This window comes from Elgaria multicarinata, chromosome 2 (assembly GCF_023053635.1).
Source record: "Elgaria multicarinata webbii isolate HBS135686 ecotype San Diego chromosome 2, rElgMul1.1.pri, whole genome shotgun sequence".
Classification (NCBI taxonomy): domain Eukaryota; kingdom Metazoa; phylum Chordata; class Lepidosauria; order Squamata; family Anguidae; genus Elgaria; species Elgaria multicarinata.
This window is the reverse complement of record NC_086172.1, coordinates 111,749,884-111,770,587: the sequence shown is the minus strand read 5'-3', so window position 1 is coordinate 111,770,587 and position 20,704 is coordinate 111,749,884. Positions and strand designations below refer to the sequence as shown.

General features: G+C 39.2%; 1 protein-coding gene across 7 annotated transcripts in view; it reads left to right on the top strand.

Moving 5' to 3' along the window:
* SHANK2 (SH3 and multiple ankyrin repeat domains 2) overlaps nucleotides 1-20,704 on the top strand; it is a 353,842-nt gene that overhangs the window by 35,502 nt on the left and 297,636 nt on the right. For all 7 annotated transcript variants that reach the window (XM_063117397.1, XM_063117400.1, XM_063117399.1 and 4 more), the window contains 5 exons: nucleotides 6,248-6,476; nucleotides 12,593-12,796; nucleotides 17,367-17,438; nucleotides 19,028-19,136; nucleotides 19,312-19,463. In XM_063117397.1, coding sequence (XP_062973467.1) covers nucleotides 6,273-6,476; nucleotides 12,593-12,796; nucleotides 17,367-17,438; nucleotides 19,028-19,136; nucleotides 19,312-19,463 — 741 coding nt within the window. In that variant the 5' untranslated portion in view covers nucleotides 6,248-6,272. The remainder of the gene's footprint in view (nucleotides 1-6,247; nucleotides 6,477-12,592; nucleotides 12,797-17,366; nucleotides 17,439-19,027; nucleotides 19,137-19,311; nucleotides 19,464-20,704) is intronic.

Genomic DNA, 20,704 nt, shown 5'->3' with positions numbered 1-20,704 from the left:
CTCAAGATGCCCGCACATACCTGCCACAGGGAGTGACAAGCCTCTTGCTTAGTCGTTCTCCCCCCCCCCCCACCCCCTGCACAGGATCGCATCCAGCAGACCCTTCTACAGATCTACCAAATTCAAGCCGTTCCCAAGTTCCGACATTGTACCCTACCTTCCTATCATGCTCCCTCTGTGCTTCTACAATTGCCAGGTGTTGTGTGCTCCAATCTCCAAGTTTAATTAATTCATTATAATCTCCCAATCTATATTAATTTTTTCCAGGTACCCCTTAAGTGAGAGCATGCCCTTCTTACAGCTCATTCTATGAATCCAGCAAGACCATATACTCATCTACTCATGATTACCCATCTCTGTGAATTGGTCATGATCGCATTGCAATTCTGGGCTGCTGCCCAAGTGGGTGGGTACCTGCTACCTTCCCAGCTCACTCTGGGAATCCATGCTGTCCCCCCTCGCACTGGCCCGGGAATTAGCAGGATCACCTTGCAGTTCAGGGAGGCCGCCCAAGGGGGTACACACCATCTTCCCAGCTCACTCTGGGAATCCAGCCAGGAACTGCAACTGTTTAAAGAAGAAGAACATGCCAGGACATAATCCAGCACCAATACCCTTTGAGACATAGGGAAGATACCAAAGCTTTGACTACATAAAAAATGAGCCCTTTTCGGCTAAGAAGGTTGGGTGGGTAAATGAAGACATTCAGGGAGCAGCATTGCAGAAGCAACTTCTTCCCCTCCATATATGTGTTCATTATATGTGTAGGAACCCCATGAGTTCAGAAGAATATATACATTATAGTAATTGTGCATAGGGAGGGGAAGGAACCTGTTACCATGGTTCATCACTGTGTTTGCTGGAACCCCTTTTCACAGGCTAGGTATTGAGTTGTCCAATAAATTCCATGGGTTAATTGCACATTCACAGTCAAACTTGGCTGCAAATTTGGATTGGTTCACATAGAGCATAAATGCTACACTGAAATCAAAAGATATAACCGACCATTAATCACATCTTTCAGCTGATATAGCATGAATTCATGAAAATATCCCCAACAAGTGGATTATTAGTGTAAGGTGTTTATTAGTGTACTTGAAGATTCATTATCTTGGTACCACTACTCTGCTGCTAGCACTGGGTTTGCACTTTGCAAGTAGCAAACAACAACAACAACCATTCACCATTCTCCCACTGACCTCTTTTCCATTTAGCACAGCCATGGAGGGCACAGGATAATTAAGTCAATTTCATAAATCATGTCCACTGGACAATATCTATTCCTAGGACTTACTGATTTCAACCTCAAACTTGCTGTTAGATGGAGTAGAGGACATAGTGAATACGAAAAAACCCACAACTTCAAAGTCAATACAAAGCTGCAGAAATAGAATTCATAACTGACATTTATAATAAAAGTTCACTTTCACAAAAAGGTGGGGGGAAGCACAGTGCCTCTGTTAAGAGAATACCATAGAACACTGGTGTTGTACACTACTTTTTCCATTTACTCTAAATAAATAATGTTCATTCTCATCCTAGGATAGCATACCTTAAATGAGACGATTGTAATCTATAGGTAAAACATTCCAGGGCTGCAATCCTATATATATATATATATCCTGGGAGTAAGTCTTATTGAACTAAGTACGAATGACTTCAGAGTAAATATGCATACACATTTTTTTTTATTATTTATTACATTTTTATACCGCCCAATAGCTGAAACTCTCTGGGCGGTTCACAAAAATTTAAACCATTAAGAACATAATAAAACATCCAACAATCTAAAAACCCAAATACAAAATACAATATAAAAAGCACAACCAGGATAAAACCACACAGCAGAAATTGATATAGGATTAAAATACAGAATTAAACAGCAAAGTTTAAATTTAGGTGTTAAAATACTGAGAAAATAAAAAGGTCTTCAGCTGGCGACGAAAAAAATACAGTGTAGGTGCCAGGCGGACCTCTCTGGGGAGCTCGTTCCACAGCCGGGGTGCCACTGCGGAGAAAGCCCTCCTCCTAGTAGCCACCTGCCTCACTTCCTTCGGCAGGTGCTCACAGAGAAGGGCCCCTGTGGATGATCTTAATGTCCGGGCAGGTACATATGGGAGGAGGCACATGTGAACTTCTTTCCTTTTAAAGCTAACTATTACAGTTAGTGCTACTTGATGTTGCAGTCCCTTGAGGATGTTTGAAAAAAGCTTTTTTTTTTTTTTGTATTGCCATCAGTGGAGTGGGAGGGGTATTTCAGGGGAGAAATGGTGTATGTGTATGTTAACCCTCCCCTCCTGGAGCATGGTGTCCCCAATCTGAATCAGGGCCATGATTAAGCCTTTGGGAGAAATGCATATTTTTAGCCAGCGGGGTATTGTTGTTTATTTTTCTATGACTAAATCTGTGTAAAATTCCAGAAAGTAAAAATACTGTTCTGCAAGTCTGCGGAATCAGTGCGACTCAGGAAATGCCATCGCTGCGGAATCCACAGGGCTGATTCAGAGAAATCCAAACTTATTTTATTCCATTGCAGATTTCTCTTGATCTATATACACCACCATGGCTGCGCAGTTGCTCCCTGTTGTTTATATGGCGCAGCTGCCAACTCACAGCCACATTGTGTTATTCCCTGCAAAACCGCGTCTTTTTGATGTGTCGTTTTAGCATGACTTTTTACATTGCTCCAGTGTCACCACAGTTGTTTGTTTGTCTGTCAGTGGTAGCTTCAGTTCGGATTAAGAGAGTGGGTGTAGTTAGGGACGGATACCAGTGCAGGGTAGGCATGGGAATGCAGGGCAGGAGGCGGGGGGCAGGCTTGGCATGTACTGGCCGCCATGATGATATTAAAGTCTGGGAAACGAAAGTAAGGGCAGTTAAGATGGTTAATGCTGCTTCAATGAACTGAAGAAGCGGAGATGTGCTGCTACAGGCTTTCAAAGTTACGCAGAGTTACCAAAAAACAAGCAAAAGAAAGGTTTTCATGGTTTTTGGTCCCTCGATATTTGCTGCCCATTCCCGTTGTCTGATAGTGGCACTGCGATTTTTCCTGACTGGATAGCCCACATTCACTCATGCCATGTAACCCTATGAATGCCACTTCGCTGCAGCAATGCCGTGGGGTTTTGGGGAAATCAGTAGGCAAACCAGCATCATATAGATGGGGCCTTAGTTTCAAGGCCCTTGCTTGCTCTTCTGTGGGCATGCTCCAGTTTGTCAGTTTTAATGTTTGCAATTTCTACTCATGGAGAAAGACTGAATAGGGCTTCTGTGCTCATAATGCTGCTGTTTTACTCTGTACAGCACCATGTACATTGATGGTGCTATATAAATAAATAAATAAATAAATAAATAAATAAATAAATAATAATAATAATAATAATATAGATTAGACCTAAGTGACAGAGGATGTGGAGGACCCTGAGTATGGACATTCTGTTAAAAGAAAAAAGAAAAATCCGCTTACATACCCTGTTTTCCTTTATTTTGTAAGGCACGTCTAGTATGGCTCACTGATAAAATGTTTTTAGATGGACTATCACAAATACTTCCCTCTTGTAAGAAGCATAAAACAAAGTAGATATCACAAATAGCATTCTGTGTTACTTTCACACTGGGAAGCAGAACTTGAGCAGAATAATTTTTGTCGGTCCCTTTGTATTAGGATTGCCCTTTACCTTACAGTATATTAAAGTCTTTTTGGTATTTGCATATCTAAATATAGGCAATGGTTAAGAGGACAGACCTGAAAGATAATGTGCTTTTTCCTAGGTAATGAAGAGGAAAATTAATGGGGTAGAAGGGGGAATGGAGAAAAGGATGTTTCTGCAAAGTAAGACTATTTCAACCACTTATAAATAAAGAGTTTAGAAAGCATTCTTATTACTTGGGTTACCAAAGATCTTATGCATCACCTTCCCTGAAGTGCTCCCTTACCACCACTCTGCTCCACTCTCAGCTGATGGATTATGTGTGTCTGTTTGTGCGTGTGAGCGAGAGAGTAGGGGAGAGAGAGTAGGGGAGATAGTTGCCTCTGTGAGTGAATATCCTGCTCATTTTACGATGGCCCAGCTCACTTTTATCCGGGGGGGGGATCTAGCTTTGAAGAGGCCCTGGGCAAGTTGTTTCCTGGGTTCCTCCCACCTACCAGCCCACTGCTGGCCAACCAGCCCCCTCCTGTCTTTTTTTTAAACAACAACAATAACCTGGTGGTGGCAACATTGTCTCCTCCTAGCCAAGATCTGTATGGGCAAAAAATTGCTGCAGCACGTCCCATGGCACCCCATTTTTTTTTTAAAAAAAACACCTTTTCCTTACATGAGTAGCACAGATCTGAACAAATTAAACCCTGCCTTTGGGAAGATAAGACCAATGAAAGCACAGAAGCAGTGAAAGGGCAGACTTTATATTTCTATGTGCCCTCTTTGGTCATGTTTTGTGCATACTGACCAACAAAAATGTTCATTTGTCAAGCTGGCATCTGTGGAAGGGCAGGGAAACCAATGCAGCATTTGTGCCTTTTATTGACTTAAGGTACTTTAGAGAGCTGCATTAATCCACAGCTCAGTGAAGCATAAGAAAATGAAATACTCCCTCAAGGATTCCTTTGCTTAAAAGAAAGCCATTGTAAATTGGTTTCTCCTCAAAAGATGGGATTTTAGAGCAATATTTTAACATTCATTATTAAATATGGTTTTAGCATATCTGAAACAACAATATTCCAGCACCAGTGAAAAGTCTTAGAAGATGCTCCCCATGGACAGTATCCAATAGGTCTCTTTCATGCAGGCCAGCACCACTGGACCAGGTCTGCAAGTGGCCAAGGCCCACCAGTTCCGCTCCACAAGCGCCCCCTACCACTTGCAGAGGCAATGTAGCGTTTCCGGGGGCAAGCCCTGAAATGAGTGGAAATGAGCTGCCCAATTTTCACAGAAGCTATTCTTATAGTTTTCAGACCTTTGTTGCCCAACCTGATTTGTTAATTTCACCATCAGAGTAATGGACCACAAGTAATTTCTCTATATTGGCATTTGGTTTGCTATTTCCTTTTTCTAAGACGATGCTATAAAAAGATTCACATTTTAGAAATAGAGAAAAGAGTCCTAGACATTAGCTCCTTTCATACATTCAGTGAACGCATGTGTGTGAGGGGGACCAAAATCATGGCCACAATCCCCATGTTCATCTTGAATGCCCGCATGGATCATGCATACTGGCTGTGGAGACTGTAAAAATGAATGCCTGGAGGTCTGGATGGGATCTTATTTATTCATTCATTTATTTATTTATTTAAAACATTTGTATCCCGCCCTATATCACTAGGATCTCAGGGCAGCGTAAAGATAAAATTATATAATATAAAACAATAAATATACATAGCTAAAAACAAATTAAACCATTAATCAAGATCTTCCCCTTCCCACACCAGTATGTCCACTAAATGTCTAAAAGCGAATGTTCCTATCACTGACCTAAGACTACTCAGTGAAGTCATAAGAGAAATAAGGGATGAAGGATTGTGTCTCTGGTAGAGGACGTTTTGGATGCAGAAGGTCCCAGATTCAATCCCCAGCACTTCCAAGTAGGGGTAGGAAAGAATCTTGGAGAGCCATTGCCATTCACTGGTCTGACAGTGTAAGGCAGCTTCCTGTATTCAGATGAAAATCTTCTCCATCTGGTAACTTCACTGGTTCATGGAACATCATTAGTTCACTACTGATTGAACTAACCCTATCATTTTTCCTAATTTGTAATGATATTTGAATAGGGGGTGTGCTTTTGAGTTGCTTGCTCTAGCAGTTGTTAAGGAGTGTGGTCTTTTCATAGCTGTCTCTTTATAAAGGACAAATATAGCATTATATATGCCTCTCCTTATTCTTCCAGTGTTCGTCTTAAACAAATCAGGGTGAAATACATATGGGCTTTATATTTGCTTCCAAATACTGTTACATATTTTTCTATGGGTATGTGGTATTCCCAAATCTAATCTCCAGCATTGTCTACAAGAAGAATGCCTGGTGATCCGCTGTTTCATGTACAGATTCCCTACCCCTATTCCTGAAGACTTGTGAATGACGCAATCTCCCATATTTTATTGAACTTAAATATTTTTGTATCTGAGTAACACTTGTCTACCTCATAAAAATAACTTGGAATAGATTAGTTTTTTTTAAAAAAAAATTATTAAAGAACGCTCTCATTGTGCCTGGCTGAACTATGTGTAATTCCTTGTCCTTTGTATTTTTAGCCAAATGCAGTGAGAGGTACTGAACATGCCTCGCAGTCCAACATCAAGTGAAGATGAGATGGCTCAGAGTTTTTCAGATTATTCAGTGGAATCTGAATCGGACAGCTCCAAAGAAGAAACCATTTATGATACTATCAGGGCAACGGCGGAAAAACCAAGCAGCAGAATGGAAGACACCCAGAACAACACATTAGTGATACGGATTATAATACCAGACCTACAGCAAACGGTAAGGTGAACTCCATTACAAAGTTTATTGACCAAGACCATTAAGTATATTGAGCTGAAACAGTCGATTAAAATATGTTAAAGTCTTGTAAAGATTTGTAATGATAAAAGCACGGACTTAGTATTTTTGAACTATAGAATCAAGGAAGCATACACTGAAGCTGAAGAGCATGGAAATAATTTTGGACAGACTTTTTTTGCATTAAGTTAGATCAAATGTGTAATGTACTTTGTCCATGGTACTTTGAAAAGTATTCTGAAAGTCATTATGGAATACTGACATGCATTCTTTCTTTCATTTATTCATTCATATCAAACAAGAGCAAAATAGCTACTACAATACATGGGGAAAAATTCTCACCTTTCGTGACTTATTATGTACTCTGCTCCTTAACACATTTTTCAGGATCTGTTTAAAAGGACTGACATGTAGATTTTGAGCTCTTTTTAAAATTCTTAATAAAAGGGGAGAGTGTTCTGAATCCTTAATAAAGACTCTACTTCTTAAAAACATCTGTAGGGTGTACTGGGACTGAATAAAAGTTAACCAAAACTAAACAATGAGTGTGTTTTTCTTCTAAGCACTGAGCTGTGCACAGTCTATCAGATGAGATGAAAGGATATTTTTGGCTGACTAAAATGTGTATATGATCTCACCAATTTTCTGTTTCAATAATGTACTTTTGCTATTTTTCGATTGCTAATAGTGTTGAAAAGCTAATTAGATTTATTCATCTAAACAGTCGGGAATGTTTTTAGGTCTTCATTGAAATTTCACTCAGGTGCTTAGTTCAGTGTAGGCATGGGTAGGAACTTGAAGCTAGATTCAGAAAAAAGAAATTTAGGACTTAATTTAAGTATTTTTCAGTGTCATTGATGTCAATGAGAGAGTATATGCTTAACTCTTCCATTGAAACCAATTAGATGCCAAAGTACTTAAGTTTGGCTGAATCATGCCCTTATTATTGAGGCCTGCAAAATAACTCCACCATGCAAACCTGGTTAAGTTCACATTAATGATTTCAGCCTTGAACGTTTGCCAGGAGTTAATGATTCCCTTTGCTTGGACATGTGAGCTGTCTCAGATCATGATTAATCCTTTGGAAACAGTTTCCCAATTGCCTATATTTGCATTTTACAAAATTCTGGGAGACATCATTCTTTATCATAAGGCTCCTTTGTTGCTCCAGTAGTTTGTTGCATTATATGTAACTGCATTTTCCTTTTCTTTTGATTAAAATTACCAACCTAGGATAATATAAATCATGTTTGAAAGGTAATATTAGTGTTCTGTTCTGGCTAAATGCAGCAGTCAGCTTTTAGCATTCAGTGTGGCAAAATCTGAGAGTCCAATTGGACACAATTGCAGCAACCATATTGATTTTTTCACGTGTCTGTCTTATTCATGTATAAAGTGATGGATAAGTGGGAGGAATCTGATTTTTGTTTTTTACATCAAAAGCATGCATGGGTGAGGAGAGCTGAACCCTCTTCCTGCTTTACCTACTAATACACTGTTGCCTCAACACATTTCTCTTAATCAATGGTATACGTTGAGGTATAGTTGGAAAGCAAAGTATCCATCTGTGCATTCTTTTTATTGAAAAAACCTAGACTCCCCCATATATGAATGGGACAGAAACAAAGATAGACAAATGTTGTTGCTGCTGTCATGCCTAGTTTGACATTGAGAGTTCAATATCTTCCCCAGAGATAAAGGGAATGTTTCAGGTTCCTGCTTGAGACAGGGAGTGGATTGTTCAGTTGCTGCTGCCTGTAGAGAAATACTATCTAGCATTTTCCTTCTCCTCTGCTTCAGAATACATTGGTGATATAGCTGGATAGAAAGGGAGAAGATGACAACTAGTGCATAGCCATCTCTTTGGTATTTCCACTTAATGGGAAATCGATCCCCTTGACTTTCCAGAGAGTGTAGAAAGGACAAAGGATGCCAGCAGTGCTCCTTCTTCCTAGCTGGAAGCACACCCACCTGTCAGCTGGTTTCAGGCTTTTACCTCAGCTGGGGACAGCAGAAAATGACAGAGAAATATTGGGAAGCCTGGGGATGTCCAGCTGAATATGTTGAGGTGAAGATGTTGAATTTGTTAGTTCTGCCTTGTACTCCACTCCAATCTCATAATTCTCTAATTATGAAAGTTCAGGGCAAGTGCAGAAAATCAAATAGCTCTCCCAAGCATCATGAATAATCATCTTAATCAGTCTCAATATTCCACAAACCTTTAATAGAACTCCAAAAAACTCAGGTAAGGAAGTGTTATCTACTTCTTATTTTTGAGGAACATACAATAACATAAGCAAAGTAGAAAAGAAAATACTGTTACAGAGTTAGGAACTCACTGTCTTAATCACAAAGTAAGAGCCAGCATTGTATAGTTGTTAGTGTGTTGACCAAGAATGGGCAAAACTGGGTTCACATTTCAACTTATCCCTGAAGCTCCCATTGACACTAGATTAGCCCTATGGTATTGCCTGTTTTATCAGGCCCAGAGTGTCCAACCTTACGGAGGACAGTCCACTTGTTTGAAGGTATCCTCTACCTGAAGGGCTGACCAATGCTAGTCCAGTATAAAGATAAAGACCTACCAGAAGTGAAAGCATTGACCTTGAAATCACCCATCAGCAATTTGCATCTGGACAGAATACTGAGCAGGTAGACATATCACTACCTGGTAAGACTTCCCCACTATGGTGAGATATTTTCTATTTAAATATAATAGTATTTATTTTAAATTACATTATACACTAGTGTGTGCAAATTTTATCCACGTTTGTCCTCTGTTTTGGTGGTGCATTTCCATCCTTCTTCATGATTATAAATAGCCAACCTAGCTAGTGTTATTGGCTGCAGTATAAATACCTCAGCTAGAACTGTCTGAAATTCCCTTTTCTGACCATCACTCTTGTTGGTGAAGAGAAAAGACAGTGTACGATCCAAAGGGCATCTGGTTAGATCCTAGCAGTGACAGTCAAAGACATGGGGAGTTGAATAGTATTTCCGGTGCTGTTGTTCCCAGTCTGGTATAAAACGGCACTGTACATTCCATGCCAGGAGTAATTTTAGCCTGCCATTGAAAAATAAATTCCCATCCTGGCAACCAGGCATTCCGAGACCCAAATATTTGTTTACTTCTACATGCAGCCTTTTCCAATATGGAGAGTGGTTGTCATTGCGCAATCTGTGCTTACCACATAAAGGTCCCCTTTATGGCAGAAGCTGTGGAACCATCAGGGATGAGATATTAGCCTGATCTGGAGTGGGACTGGCAAACATCATGGCCCAATTATATCATTGGATCATTGCTACACTGGTTCCTGGGACTTCTAGAAGGTTACCTGCTCTCAAATTCATATCTGGCCACTTATTAGAGATAAAGCCTATGTGCATCTCCACATATTCATTAAGTTTTGGCTTAAGGATGACTTAATAACAATAGTATAAACATACTATATGTCCCCCCCGCCCAAATCAGTCTATAAATCAGTGAGGAATCAGTCCGTGCCACATTTCACAAGTTTTGATGCTGATCTACTTTATATTTCCCAGTCAAAGATAGTTTAATGAGTTGTACTTACAGCACAATCCTATATGTGTCTCCTCAGAAGTAAGGCTTGTTGAGTTCAGTGTGGATACTCCCAGGTAAGTATAGGATTGCAGTCAGGTTAATCTTTTAAAAGTCTATATATTTTCTATACAGCATATTGTAATTCAACATTCACTGTTCTTGAAATTACAATAGGTATCACTGAGCAGATAATCTACTGGGAATTTAGGGGGCACATACATTGCCTCCACAATGGTTCTTCAAGCAAGACAAACAACTCACATAGCTCAATTTTTGTATTCCTCTTTGGAATAATATTTTCCAATGTGCTCAAAATAAGTAAGCCCAACTCTTCTGGCATATTCACTGACATTGCGATTTCCTCTTTGGATACTAATTGACATTGTTTTGCTCTTCTTTTGGCCTACAGACAGTAATGATAGTTCATTCACTATATAAAAACAAATCTATTCTCTCTGTGGCTCAGAGGGCTAGTTTAGACCTGTCTACTCCATGGAAGAGTTATGTCTGCCAGCAAACATATTCATATATCACTACATTAAATGGGCTGCCTGCCTGAAGGTTAATAAGGCTGTTCAAGATGTATACCAAGGTGAAAATCATATTTGAGAGAGGTTGAAAACAAATGCACACAGCCTAGGAATCGATACAAAGTTCCTCCTTCTACATGTTATTTTCTTTTTCAACGTAGCTCATTCAAACAGTTTATGAAGGGAAGATTAAATCATACCCCACAAACCTCTGCCAGATGTGCAAGTGGACCCCCTTGTGCAAACTATCTTCACAATTAAGTTATACGTATGGCAGCTTGTGCAAGACTTGCTCTGTCCTTTACTTTAAGCATACTTAAGCCTCTGTGTGCATACTTTGAAAAACTTATTTGTAGATGTTTCTCTGTCGGAGCATCTCTGCTAATTTTGTTTGATCCCTAAAAAATCTAGGTCTTCTTTATAGAGAGAACATTTTAGTAGCTTTATTTATTTTTGGTAGTTTGTATGAAATGCCAGGATTCAGTACTTAAATCTCCCATTTAATTTTACTAAGGAAGTTTTGGCAATAGGTAATTTTGGTATGTTGAAGAAGCTAGTATCATTATTTTCTTCCTTCTATCTTTCTTTACCTATTTTATATTCCTAAATCCTTTCTTATTTCTTATTTATTTTGTCTATATGTTTCCTACATGAGCATGAAAACATTACTACTATAGTTATTAAAGAAGCCTAGAGTGGAGAGTTGGATCATACCTGATGTCTCTACTCCATTTCTACTATGCCTCAGAACTTATACGTATAATATATGTAGACTGTTTGGGACTTCTCTAAGCTTGATCCAAGGTTGGTCATTTTGCAGACAGAGCCTATAAATATAAAATTTGTACACATGTCATCTATGTTTGAAACAATTAGTGTGTGTGTGTGTGTGTGTTTGAGCATGTGTATGTGAGTGTAAGCATGTGTATGTGAGGGAGGGTATGTGATCATGGCAGCAGGCTCTCACCAATCTACATACAGTCATTAGAATTTTTATAGAGGGACCCCTCTTGTAACAAGGGTAAACATGAAAAGAGCCTGTAAATTCTGTTTGTACATGCAGAGGACCTCTAATAAACATCTATATATAGGAGGCAGTGCTTATGACTGTAATCTTGCTTTCCCATCCCGGCCCCACATGCATTTATTAGAACTTGAGGAAGAGGATAGACATTATATTGAATATTCATAATGGAGGAGATAGGGCAAGCAGGTATGATCCTTATCTTTCCTCTCTGTGTAGTCAGTAATCATGGTTGTAAAACATATGCACAGATCTAATGAGGTTGCAAGATTGCCCAGTGCACTGGTTGGCTGGAAAGAGCAGCACAGGGCTATCTTAGCTTAGAACAGCTGGGACCAATATTACTTTATGCTAATAATGTTATTCTTCTTTGTTATTCTTTGAAAGGTTGCTTATGTTGCCAGATTTTATATGTAAAATGGACAATTGACCTTTACTTAGATGTGACATGTATAAAATGCTCTAACTGGGATATGCATAGAAATCTAGAATTTCATCAACGGTTTCCTTAATGGTCTCCTACTGTTAACTTGTCCCAGACTTTACAAGTCACTCGTATCCTCACAACAGGTATATTTCCAGTGATAGGTCACTTTATGACTGAGCAGGGATTTGAACCCACATTTCTTTAATGAAGGCTGACACTGTATCCATTGCATCCACACTGGCTCTCTAGCCTAGTTTGAATAAATAAGTGTAAATGGTTATGTATTATCTTTAATGACATATCTAATATACACTGGGTTAGAAAGTATGAATACAGTATACCTGTGTAAAGGAGAAAAGATATTATGAAATATTTATTTTATGGGGATAAGCAAAATTGTCTGTTTTGGATAAAGCAAGAGGATTTATATCGAATAATCAAAATAACTACTACTCTGATGTAGGAATGCTAATATTATTCATGAGAATTATTATGTCCTATGTGTACTAATAATCTTTCTCTCTCTCTGTGTGTGTGTGTGTTGTTTTACAGAAATGTATTAGATTTAATCCTGAAGCTTCTGTGTGGGTAGCAAAGCAACGAATTCTTTGCACATTGAATCAAAGTTTGAAAGATGTTCTCAATTATGGGTTGTTCCAGCCTGCAAACAATGGAAGAGATGGGAAATTTTTGGATGAGGAACGACTTCTTTTGGAATATCCGCAACCTGTAAATAAAGGTGTTCCATCCTTAGAGGTAATTTAATGAACGATCCTTTGTTTAATGTTTGGAAACCAGCAACATTCAAGATAATTGTATAATGTAGATAGCAGCAGAAAAAGAACTAACTCATATCCTATGCATTACAAGGACGTTTCAAGCTGTTCTAAGCTAGAACTAGAGCAGTAGAAGAAGAGAGGATCTGGTGAAAGTTACATCTGAGAAAAAGGGGAGCTCACGATTGCCAATAACTGTTCATATGTAATGACTCACATGAATGACAGTTACATATTCCTGTTAGGGCTGGATTCATGCTTTTGGGGCCCTGGGCAAAGTGCCTTTGGTTCTCCCCCAACCCCCATGTTGGTAAGGTGGCCGCATTGATGACTCCTAAGGTAGACGAGTTGGTTCACGGAACATCAAAGAATGACAATAAAATTAAAATGTGTTCTAAGCCCCACTTTCCACCCCAAAACTAGCACAATGTAAAATACAAAGGTAAAATTTTGCTTAAAGGATGTTTTGTAAACATCTACTTTTTCTTAGATAAACAAGAAATAGGTTCCTTAATTAGCATCTATCAATGTTGGTAACAATGGGGTGGAAATTCACAATTCACTCCCATGGTGCTGTAGGACATATATTCTGCCAAGAATACAATTCCCAGACCGCAGTGACAGACAGGGAAGGAAGCTCCAGGCACAATGTGAAGAAAAAAGAAAAAAATATTTTTAGGTCTCTTGGGACAGCACATTGGTTGTACTACATGAATTTTATGTTCAGCTGGCTAATTTGTTACTAATTTGGTAGTTGCTATCTGTGTTCCAAGGAATAAGTGTTTAGACCAAAGAAGCAAACAGATACACACATATTGAAACCACAATTTAGAATTTAAGTTCTCCATTATCTTCATTCTAGTAGGTACTTCAGTATTTAACAGTTGAGAGGATTTGAGGGATAGCCTGTTATAGTAGCAGGGCCTATTCAACAGTAATCTCAAATCTGTTGGACGGTAGAAATAAATGCCTAGAACATGTAGTTGCTCGTTACTTATTCCCCATAATTCATCTGCCTTGTAGTAGTGTTCCTTCCAGGGGCACCACTTATCTGTTAGGATGAGAAGAAAACAATTGGACCAAGGCCGTTTCTACACCTGCCTTTTACCCCAGGATTGTCCCAGGATCATCCCTGTGCATGCAAATGACACACAGGGGATCCCGGGAGGAGGCAGGGATGATCCCTCCATTTTCCTGGGATAATCCTTAGGTGTAGAAAGGGCCCCAGTCTCATACACAAGTGAGGAGACATGCGGCAGGGTTTTGCTATTTTCTTGTTTTACTCTGTTCAGCACCATTATTATTATTATTTATTATTATTTATTTATATAGCACCATCAATGTACATGGTGCTATGTACACTGATGGTGCTATATAAATATATAAATAAATAAATAAATAAATAAATAATAATGAGAGGTTTGGGTAGTGGTGGGGTGTGGGGGTGGGTGGGGGAAGAAATAGGGCAGCAAGACTTTCTTTCTATAAAAGGAAAAGGTGGCAACCATAGTGGTCATTCTCCCCATCATCCATATTGAAGTATATGGTTTAAAAACTATAAGGAAATATGTTGAACCATAGTTTTTCTACCTCATCAATACATTGTGTTTTTTTTAATCCCATCTAGTAAACAGAAGTCTATTTTCATCTTGGGTCACAATGTATAATTACTAGTTCAGGGGAAATTGTAGCACAGTATGAACAGCATTGGCAGTAGAATTTTAATGAGAAATTCTTCAAAGAAAAGTAAAATGATTTGAAAAAGACGAATAGGATAAGAATATAGATATAATTTCAGACATAATTATGGCAGATGATGTACTTCCCTTCAAAAGACTACCACAGGTGTACTCTGGGAGTTTCCATTCTGGAGTACAGGATGACAAAAACTTGCAACTCCCCCTTCTCATTCATCTTTGCTGAAGGGGCTGGTGCTGTTGTTCCTCCTGAATAAGAATAGGTTTATTCTTTGTGGCCACATACTATTTATTTCTTGTCATGCTGCCATCTATTTGGAGCTGGAACTCAAAATTGGACCCGGAGGATGTTAACAACTACAGGCCGGTGGCTAATATCCCTTTCCTGGGCAAGGTGCTTGAGTGGGTGGTTGCAGGACAACTCCAGGCACTCTTGAATGAAACAGATTATCTAGATCCATTTCAATCGGGTTGCAGGCCTGGTTTTGGAACGGAAACTGCCTTGGTCGCCCTGTGGGATGACCTCTGTCGGGAGAGAGACAGGGGGAGTGTGACCCTGTTGGTTCTCCTGGACCTCTCAGCGGCCTTCAATACCATCGACCATGGTTTCTTTCTGGATAGGTTGTCTGAGCTGGGAGTTAGAGGTACTGCACTGCAGTGGTTCCGCTCCTACTTGGATGGCCGATTCCAGAAGGTGGTGCTGGGGGATTATTGCTCTGTGCCGTGGCTCCTAAGCCATGGGGTTCCACAGGGCTCTATCTTATCCCCTAGGCTGTTTAACATACACATGAAGCCGCTGGGGCAGGTTATCCGGAGATGTGGACTGAGGTGTCATCAATATGCGGATGATACCCAGCTCTACCTTTCCTTTTCATCAAATCCAGGTGAGGCAGTGACTGTTCTGAACCAGTGCCTGGGCACGGTAATGGACTGGATGAGGGCTAACAAACTGAGACTCAATCCAGACAAGATGGAGGTACTGTTAGCGGGTGGTTCATCTGTCCGGCGAGGTGATGTTTGCCCTGTCCTGGATGGGGTTGCACTCTCCCTAAAGGATCGTGTCCGTAGTTTGGGGGTGCTCTTGGATCCAGAACTGTCACTTGAGGCACAGGTGAACTCAGTGGCAAAGAGCACCTTTTATCAGCTTAGGTTGATATACCAACTGCGCCCTTATCTGGACAGAGATAGCCTAGCTACAGTTATCCATGCTCTGATAACCTCTCATTTGGATTACTGCAATGTGTTATACGTGGGGCTGCCTTTGAAAACGGTCCGGAAACTTCAACTGGTACAAAATAGGGCAGCACGTTTACTAACGGACTGGCCGGCGAGATCATATTACGCCAGTCCTTTTACAACTTCATTGGCTGCCAGTCCAGGTCCGGGCCCGATTCAAAGTGCTGGTATTGACATTTAAAGCCCTAAACGGTTTGTGGTCAGGTTATTTGAAGGAACGCCTCCTCCCATATGTACCTGCCCTTCTTCGTGAGCCCCTGCCAAAGGAAGTGAGGCAGGTGGCTACTAGGAGGAGGGCTTTCTCCGCTGTGGGACCACGGTTGTGGAATGAGCTCCCTAGAGAGGTCCGCCTGGCACCTACACTGTACTCCTTTCGTCGCCAGCTGAAGAACTTTTTATTCTCCCAGTATTTTAACACTTAATTTTAACTTAAATTTAAATTTTACTGTTTTAACTCTGTATTTTAATTTTATATCAATTTTGCTGTGTGGTTTTTATTCTGGTTGTGCTTTTTATATTGTATTGTGTATTTGTGCTTTTAACCTGTTGATTGTCTTGCTATGATTTTAATTTTTGTGAACCGCCCAGAGAGCTTCGGCTATTGGGCGGTATAGAAATGTAATAAATAAATAAATAAATAAATAAATAAATAAATAGAGCAGGCACCCTAATCTTCATGTCTATAGGGGGAGGGGGAGGCAACCTGGAGCCCTCCAGATGTTTTGGACTACGACGTCCATCAGCCCCTGACAGCATAGCTAATGGTCAAGAATGGCAGGGACTGTAGTCCAAAACAGTTGGACTGTGGCTCATTTGGCACATAGCCTGTGGTTAGAACCGAGAAACAAGGAACATAACTGATAAAACGGAGCCCATCTGATATCATTTAGCATGTGATATTGCACTTTTGCCATACATTTCTCCTTGGGGAGGATACCCAGATTTTGAGGCTTCACAGAGTTCTTCGGGCACAAGACTCCATCATGAAGCGCTCTTAGAGTATGAAAGTGCAAATACATTATCTATCAGATATCTAATAAAAGATACTGTTGAGCACTTAACTCCCACCTTTTTAATGGAAGAGTTAAGCACATGCACCCATGATACCAGACATTCATGGGTTTAATTCAAGGCGAAGCTTAACTGTGGTTTGGGTGACATCTGAATGGACAAATTATGTTTTGTGATCAGTTGGCAATTAGTTACCATGAATTAGTTACCATGGCTTGAAGTTTGTTTGCAAACCCTGATTTGATTTAATTATGGTTTGTCATGATGTCTGCAGTGACAGACCATAATTATGACTGATTCTCTGCATCTAGAGACCAATATATCTAGAAACTGGAATCAGTTAAGAAATGAAAGCATATAAGCAGTTTTAAACTATATTTTGTCTGTATGTATGGAAACTTAAACCATAGTTTTGGTTCTAAAGAACACCTAGTGCAGACTATTGTTTTGTGTGATTAAGCTGTAAGCTTTCTGTTAGATGTCCTGATAACTTGATGATTACGTGAGCTGACCCTCAAACCATTTCATGATTTACCTCTTGCTTTTAATAACACTTACCCAATCTCTGAAATGAAAAGTACTATTTTAATACTGTCACCTTTTCAGTTTCGATACAAGAAGAGGGTATACAGACAAATGAATCTTGATGAAAAGCATCTAGCTAAGCTTCATACGAAGGTATGTCCAAGTGCAGAGCAATGTATTAGAGACTACCAGAAAACAGTAATCACAGTGCATTTTATTGACCTTTAATTAAAATTCATTGATTTTAATAACAAATAAAATACTATACAGATTGCAACCTGGGTGTTAATAAGATCTGGTCCTGTGCACATTTATTCATTTATATAGTCTTTGGTCTTGTCTCAACAGAGAAAAGTGAATGGTTGAGCCTGAACCCCCTGAGTGCTAAAACTCAAGATCTATTCCCAGTCCCCTCCTGTTTACTGATCTAGTAGGAAATGGATCCCTTTTAACATGCCCTCATATTTATTTAGTTCATTACGTACAGACCCTGCCCTATCCCACAGACTCTGAACAAAATGCTGGAGCTCCAGGACACACCCAAATCCTCCAGTCATGTGTTGTAAATAGAAATGTGTATTTTGAATGTGTGATGGGACAATGGAGCTTTTGTGCCTATTTGTACTGCACTGGCAACATATTGCTCATACATATATGCCAGCATTAGGGTTGTAAAGGCCTGGGGGGGGACGACGACAGATTTTTTGAACAGTTTTAGATTATGGAATTATTATTATTGAAATTTAAGACAGAGTATTTATATATTGTCACCCAGCCTTTACTCCCCCGAAAATGATTCCTAAAAACTATGTAATTGTTTATAGAAAGCCTAGAGATGAAAATGTTTGGAAATAATGAAGCCATGGGGGTTAATGTTTCCCCCCCCCCCAATTTTCTTTGTAGGATTTCCAGCATAGTTAATTCTTTCTTAAAATTATTGAAATAAAGTACATTTTTACTGATAGACATTTATGCTGTTTCCCACCATTGTGCATTTTTGACTGCAAATGTGCACTCTTGACAATTTGGTTTTGTTCTATAGAGTCCTGTGTTTATAATGCTGTAGCAATTACTTAAGGTAGTCCTAATCTATCCAGACAATAATTACAAATTTACTGAGTTTACTTTTCAAATATAATGATAATTTTATGAGCAAACTAAGTTATATATAAAATAACTTTAGGAACAGAAAGTCTGATTTATGTTTCTGAATCAGCCCCCCCCCCCCCATGATCTCCAGATGTTTTGCACTACAGTGCCCAGCATTCCTGACCATTAGCCATATGCCTGAGGCTGATGGGAGCTGATATCCAAAATATCTGGAGGGCATTAGGGTGTGGAAGGTTGTCTTAAAGGAACAAAGTGACTTTAGGTCTATAAAGAGTGCTTAAAAATGCATTGCTTTCCCCCCCCCCCAATTTCCATTTTTTTCTGGGGGGAAAAACACACTCCACCCTTTTTTCCCCCAGGGCCTCAAAATTTCCAGAAATTTTACATCTCTAGCCAGGATGTGTATATACATATTATGTATGAAATTGTCTCTTGTGCACATTAGTTTGAAAGAAGCAATCCAGTTGTAAGTGGGCAGTAAGTGATAACTGAGATGTGCAATCTGTGTACTCCATGTATTCTCAGTATGCACAATTTTATTAATGTTTATACTTTTATGCATCTGAGAATTTTTCCTATAACTAAAATGTATATTTTATAGTAATAATGTTTTGCATAATGCTCTTTTCCAGACTAATTTTCGCAAATGTATGGACCATGTTCACCACCTCTCAGTTGAAAAACTAACAAAGATGCTGGACCGAGGACTTGATCCTAACTATCATGACTTAGAAAGTGGAGGTATGAAAAAAAAAAGACAACATTTACACATATTTAGTTAATTACAAACAAGAAATACTAAGCAGTGTGACGGGAGTTGGTAATAATCCATTATATTCCTGAGAAACAGAAGGATTACAAAATGCCATTTAAATATGAATTCTAGAACTTTTTTCCCCATTTTTGTCCATTTTAGAAACCCCACTAACTTTGGCAACCCAGCTTAGCAATACTGTTGAAGTAATCAAAGCTCTGAAAAATGGAGGAGCTCATTTAGATTTCAGAGCCAGAGATGGCATGACCGCTTTACACAAAGCAGCTAGAGCCAAGAACCAAGTAACCCTGAAGGTAAATTCTTTCGGAGGCATATTGTATGTTGTTTTATATAGAAGGGTGTATGAAGAGAAATGCTCTGAGTTAATTATCAGTGTCCTCAAAGGAACTTTTAATCTGCATATGGTCAGAGGTTTCTGTCTTTGGCTTTTGACTTTCAAGACTAGCTTTCAACAAAGAATTCATTATAGCAGAAAGAAAAGTGGAGGTAAAACTTTGCCGTGTTAGTTGACAGACAATGTAATATCTGTCTGTAGGAAATAGGAATATACAACAGCTGATTATCAGAGTTTGAAAGTGAGTATCAGTTTCAGTGACCTACCTTTTTTAAAAAAACCTTTAACATGGTTTTTTTTTTGGTTCTCTTTGCCCTTTGGGTTTCTTTTGCTTCCTTAATTTATCAGCGTTTGTAATCTGGCATGTTGTACAGAGTCTTATTGTAACTGAGTCAACGGGTTGGATCCAGATTTACATCGTATCAACTGTGCTGATGAAAGTGGTCTTCCTTGCTCTCTTCTTCCTATGGCAGCCTCTTCTGCTCTCTGAAAATACTACATGAGAGAGTCAAGAGACTATGCTGAATGGGGTGAACTGTAGAGTCGGCGGGGGAGGGGTAAGAATCCCAAAAAATCAGGCAGAAGGACCTGCTGCAAGTGGAGTGTTTCCTCTCGCAAAAAGTTCCTTTCTCTTGTGGAATATAGTTCTTGGATCCAACCCATAGAATTTTGAATAGATCTAGAAAGAGTGGTCTTTTGAATACCAGAATTATTAGAAACTAGATCATAAAATGGTGTAACTGGTCTTTCATTGAAAACTGGACAAGTCCTTCACATTACCTCATCCCAATTGAATTTCACTATAGAGTGACTAGACTTTGTAATGAAAAAAAGAAGAGGTGTATGGATTCTCTCTCCCCTCCACTCTCACCAAAACATATTTATTTGTAAATGAATCTTAATTATTTATTTGTAAATAAACTTATGATTGTAGCCTGGCACCCTAATCCTGAATATATGTAGTTGGAAGTAGGTCCTATTGATTACAGTGCACTATATTTACGAGTAAACAGTGTTATAACTCAGTACTTTGCATGTTTACTCAGTGAGAAGTATGGTTCGCTGTGTTCCATGAAACTTATTCTTAAGTATACGTAGGACTGCACTCTTAGTGTGCATGTTATGAGTGTGTATTGAAAAGATCACCTTTATTTAGTTATTAGCTTACATGTTCAAATATTCTTCAAAATGTACAATTAC